The following is a 5767-nucleotide window of genomic DNA, read 5'->3' as shown; positions in this document are numbered from 1 at the left end:
GGAATTATAGCCAGAGGACGTCCGGAGCAGCAGCAGCAGCAGTAGATAGTCAGTTCCCGATCAAATCAGCAGCTACTTTGAGGTGAGTTACCTTCCAGTAGCGGTGGGTCTACGGCCACAATGCCGGCCCACCAGTAGGAGTTGTATGTAAATGATTGTCTTTGTGATATTCATCTAGGGATTTCTACTACCTGTGTTATGTTTATGTGCTAGTATGATATGATACTATGTGTTAGTGACAGTAGGGGGAGATAGTCCTCGAGATATCCGGTCGGTAGGGCCGAAGGGGTAGTCATACTCAGCCATGTTAGATAGATTCTGATATTGTGATACATGTTATGTGGTATTAGTAGAGGGGAGAAATAGTTCCCCAGTATCCGGTCGAGAGGACCGAAGGGGAGGCCAGCACCCAGATATGCTAGGCAGTATCCGGTCGAGAGGACCGAAGGGGAGGCCAACACCCAGGTATGTTAGGCAACGTCCAGTCGAGAGGACCGAAGGGGTAGGTCGGGCACCCAGATATGCCTGACAATATATGTATGTTATGTGATTATATGGTATGTGGTACAGTGGGGCAACTCACTAAGCTTTGTGCTTACGTTTTTCAGTTATTGTTTCAGGTACCTCTTCAGCTAGGGGAAAGGAGCCGGCGCGGTAGCGGCATATCACACACACTCTTGTTTCCGCAGTTATGAGTTCATTCTGGGATTGATACTCTTATATTTTGGTTGTTTACATGTTGTGGATTTCAAATTTGGGTTTTCGATGTGAAATGGTTTAATTGAACAATGTTTTAATTAGTAATGTTTTCTAAGTAATGTTTTAAAAACGGAATTTTTGGACGTGAAAATTGGGTCGTTACAACATGTCATCTTCAGACGAACATAGAGGAATCCTTGGCAAAAACACCCTCTTCCAACATGACGAACAACAACTATTTCGGCATCAATTACATTGTACTGAAAACCTTTACATATCAATCGGGTGCCATTACACAATCCATTTGATGGGTTGAGATTCCGTAATAGTATAATCGGGCATCCAACATTCAGTCGTAGGTAATGAGGGGGAAAACCACTAACACTGAGCATGTTCAAAAATTCCACAGGATAGAAGTTATTTATATCGTCTATGACTTCATCAAAACTATAGTAAATTTTCTCCTCTCCATGGAAGCCGCCGATCAATAAATCATTAATCTCATCAACACTATCATTTCTTGTGGATAATATTGCACGTGAAATAATATAATTGGATTGAGATATATTAATTTCCATGGATGGAAAGATTGCATCAATCAAAGCATTTAATGAATTTTTTTTTCAGTGAAGGGAATTACCATATCATCAGGGATGTGGATAAAGTTTCCCTGCACTGTTTCTTCAACTCCATCACCGACACGTAATAGAAAGTCTGAGAACCATGGATCAGTTAGTGCTATCATATTTATAGTTAACCTCAACTTGACAATCGAAGAACAAAGCAGCGACATTCGTATGCTAGAATTCACACTTTGTGCTCGTGTTCCATGTCTAACAATCAGCAAAACTTGTTTGAAATCACCTCCCAAAACCATTATCTTTCCACCAAATGGGAGCATCACCCCAGTTATATATTTCATTGTACGGACAACCGCCTCCAACGCATGTCTTTTAGCCATCGATGCTTTGTCCCATATGATTACTTTTGCAGTCCAAAGCAGTTGAGTAATACCACTTTGTCTTGAAATCTTGCAGACCGAGTTATTTTTAAGATTAATAGGAAGTTTAAAGCGAGAGTGAGCTGTTCTCCCCCCAGGCATGTTATTAGCCGCAACACCCGATGTAGCAGTTGCTAGGGCAATATGACCACATGAACGGATATTAGCAAGTAAAGCTTTGTACAAAAATGTATTTCTCGTTCCACCGGGACCGTCTATGAAGAACACTCCTGGAATATCATTATTGACATGACGCATGATCTCATTATACGTAAATTTTTGTTCAAGATTGAGAAAAGCCTGGGCTTGTAAATGTTCAGGTTCTATAACTACAGAGCATTCCTCTTGTACCTCACAGAAAACTCCATATTCTAAATTGACATTTTCATTTATCTTTGGAAGATCAAAATCATCAATATTGTCACTCATAGATTGTAGGAATACCTTAATGTCGGTGAGGACTATATTCTGGACTCTCTCAACACTTCCGTACTGTCGCCTATAATCTTCTGAAAGAGCATTGTAGTGGTCATCCCATAGCTTACGAACATCTACTGGCTCACAAAAAGTCAATATAGTTGCAAACAACCTTCTTAGAGCATTGGGAAATTGAAATAAAGATGCCTCTATAAGACATTGTGATAAACCATCATCAGACTCTATTAACCCTCTTACAAGAGCTGCTTTCCTGAATGTTGGGTGTTTTACGTTGTTGACTGTGTAGAGATCTTCAAAACATGTAGGCCCACTGATATGAGATAAAAGTAGACGAAGGTAGCATCGCTCTCCTTCAGCGGATTGGCAGAAACCAAACGACCTCGCATCAAACCTTGTTTTCAAAGATTCCAACGATGTGATCTCGTGTCCCACGTAAATTTTTTTGGAAAATCTTTGTATTTATATTCTCTTTCACTGATATCTTCTTTATTTTTTAGAAAAAAAGCAGTCAACATTGATCTCTTATCTTTTTCCTTTTCAACAATGCTAGTCAGCGTATCATCCTCGTTGAACCTAACCATCTGCTGATTTGGGAGATGCACCTGCAAAGCCATCACAAAAGGGTGGATCTGAGAAAGAGGGAAGCTAAAAATCCTCCATATTGCCTCTGGAGGTGAGACATATCGTGCATCCTAAAACCGTTTTATCTTATTAATAACAACAGGTTATCCATCTGAATCAATATTGATAACTTGTTTGTCATGACCCTTGTAAATATACTTAAACACATATTTCACAGAGGTTATACTCGAGCAGACCTCAACATTCAAATGACAATTAAACATCATTAACAACTTTGGGTTATACGGGACAACCCATCTCTTATCCATCTTATTGCCTCGTACGTCCACATGTATACCATTATCTCTCCTTCGGTACACAGGATATGAGTCCTTTCCTTGTAAAGTGGTTTGATTGAATTGCCGAGGGTATCTAAAACGACATTTCTTTTGTGCATTATCCATACAAGGACAATCAGAGTTTAAGCTACCGCAAGGACCATGGATCATATGTGATATGACTAATTCGTGCTTTTTAGGATACTTTTTTGGGTCTGGAATTTCAGCACATACTATCTTTTCGTAATGGTCAACGTTAGTAAGCTTGTATGGAGGCTTCATTATCAAGAGGAAATGTGCATGTGGCAAACCACGTTTTTGGAACTCAATGGCATAAACATACGAACCAACCACACCGAGGACATGCTTTGTGAAGAGTTGTTTTTTAAGATCCTCTAACTTAGCACGAAAAACTCTTGACACAAGGTCTGGTCGATCTTGAGCAGACTGCCATGGGCGTAATTCATCTTTTATTTCTGGCCAATTAGGATTGCATGTCATTGTAAGGAATATGTCAGGATTCCCGTCATCTTGAACTAAAGTCATGGCATCAATAAATATTTGTCGCATGTCACGGGGGCCTCCGATGAAACTTGCCGGCAACACAACACATTGCTCTATCATAGTTGGTCGAACCTCACCGGCATTAACACAGTCCACAACACCTTGGTATAAATCTACTCTTACTTTGGACTGGTTTTTTCTACAAAAATCCAAACATGAAGTCTCAAGCTTGATGTAGATATCTACTACAAACTGCTGCAATAATCTCCCTCTCAACAAAATTAAATTATAAGTTGGCCGGATTTGAAACTTATAACAATAGTACTCTCACATAGATACAATATTCCGCCCTCCTTTTGTATTGGAGTCTAGACAATGTTGATGTAGTGAATTAAATAAGAATTAATGATGTGTACAAAATCTAATGTTTGTTAGTTTAAATAAAATTAAAAAGGTTATGATATGTGTACCTTCTAAATCATCCCCAATGTCTTCGTCATCATTAATATCATTATTGATGGGAATTCCATGTCTTTGGATATTAGAATGCCATCCACGCTCACCGTTAGGAAAAAAATAAAGGATAACATAATGGATCATAACATCCCCAGTAAGATTGAATTGTTTTTGGTTTGTCTGATCTGCCATACATGATAATACTTCATTTATATGCTGCTATGTCGTCGTTACCTTCAACCCAAATACCAGTGACCTAAGATTTTTTTATCACATAAACAATATGATTAAATATGGTGTGTAAGATGCACAGTTGCATGTCATACATGATAAATTTATTTTATAATTAGAAAACATAATTATTATGATACCTCGGATGTGGTCGGTCGGTTGTATACCATCTGGTCAAGTTCTACTGATGCATTCAAAGTGACTCTATAATTATCAAGTGGCCCTAAATCAGCAAGTCTTCGAAATATTTGGACGTATGGGTTTGTAGCAAGAACACGGATCAACTTTTCAACAATTTTTTTATCAATATTCTTCCATTGTAGTTTATGTGACATCTCATAATCAGCATTGTAAAAATACAACTATACGTATCGAGGAATGCCATCCCTTGGGATTACTGATCGATTCTATGATATATTCCCCCATTCACACAACAATTGTATACTCCAGATATCATGATGGTCATTGTTTTATCAACATCGACTCTCATTGATGCGAATGAAAAGTTGGAGTTGTATCCACATATATTGTGTCTAAAGACCTTGCCTAATTCGTTTCGAGATGTGAAGAGATCGAGTAATTCTTCGGGAATAAAGGAATGTACCAAGTTTGTCTTACCATCCATACAACAAAAGGTAGGGAATTCAAACTAGAAACGTTTTGCTCCACAATGAACACATGCTTTCTGTATCTTCAACAAACGGTGTTCTTTAGGGATACCATCATAAACAAAATTATATGGATCCTCTTGAAGAATATCATTTCGGACTGATAGATTGACATTGCCCTCATTACAACCTTGTAATACTTAAGACAATTGATTCAAAAACAATATATATTAATAGAAATTTTTTACAAAGAAACTCTTATTTGTAAGTACTCACTAACCCATGGAACCAAGATTATTTTGTTTATTTGTGAGTACTCACCAACTATTTTTATAGTTGACGCTCGTTTTACATGCTTTTTTAGGAATTATCGAGTAAGTGGCACTTCGGGACACTTCACTTTTAGGAGCATTCGCATGTGTTGTATTTCTATTTTCATTGTAATTTCTTGTAAAAGTTGTTCAAACCCATTGTAAATTTGTAATGATTTTTAATACTATGGTTGGTGTTGTCTTTTAACTTTTTCTATGAAACCCTTTGTACTGCCACACCCTGTGTTTCCGCTTTAGCGGGGTGTGACAGAAAATGGTATCAGAGCCAGGTTACGAGTCGATGTGTTCGACGGGGACATCGAACCCTATAATGGGGGGTGAAAGTGGGTTGGATCTGATCCCACATCGGATGGGAAGGAGAACTAAGCCTTCCTTATAAGGGGTGTGGATACCTTCCCTATCACAACGCGTTTTAAAGCCGTGAGGGTAGCAAATCCCATAAGAACCCTGCAGTTAAGCGTGCTCGGGCGGGAGTAGTACCAGGATGGGTGACCCCCTGGGAGGTCCTCGTGCCGAGTGGCCCAAAGCGGACAATATTGTGATACGTGCCAGAGGGGGATGTTACAAATGGTATCAGAGCCGAAGGTTATAGAGAATACC

The 5767-nt window shown here is 38.9% G+C and overlaps 1 protein-coding gene across 1 annotated transcript; it reads right to left on the bottom strand.

Annotated features, from left to right (window-relative positions):
• Positions 1–1306: 1306 nt before the first annotated feature.
• On the bottom strand, positions 1307–3660 carry LOC145050244 (uncharacterized). The gene is made up of 3 exons (XM_078998525.1): positions 2956–3660; positions 2651–2829; positions 1307–2528 (listed from the first exon to the last, which is right to left on the bottom strand). The coding sequence occupies exons 1-3, from the start codon at positions 3658–3660 to the stop codon at positions 1307–1309; spliced, it is 2106 nt and encodes a 701-aa protein (XP_078854651.1).
• Between the last annotated feature and the right edge of the window lie 2107 nt (positions 3661–5767).

Source organism: Lactuca serriola, chromosome 5, assembly GCF_051521515.1.
Source record: "Lactuca serriola cultivar US96UC23 chromosome 5, Lser_US96UC23_V15, whole genome shotgun sequence".
Classification (NCBI taxonomy): Eukaryota; Viridiplantae; Streptophyta; class Magnoliopsida; order Asterales; family Asteraceae; genus Lactuca; species Lactuca serriola.
The sequence above is the reverse complement of the archived record's forward strand: the minus strand, read 5'-3'. Positions and strand labels throughout refer to the sequence as shown.

Bases quoted from the DNA above. Each gene is read 5' to 3' on its own strand.
- LOC145050244 (XM_078998525.1), bottom strand. From the start codon at position 3,660: ATGATAGAGCAATGTGTTGTGTTGCCGGCAAGTTTCATCGGAGGCCCC. The intron at 2,830-2,955 runs GTCTGCTCGAGT...AAACGGTTTTAG, and splicing joins ATTGTCATTTGAATGTTGAG to GATGCACGATATGTCTCACC. The intron at 2,529-2,650 runs GTTGACTGCTTT...TTTGAAAACAAG, and splicing joins GAAAAAGATAAGAGATCAAT to GTTTGATGCGAGGTCGTTTG.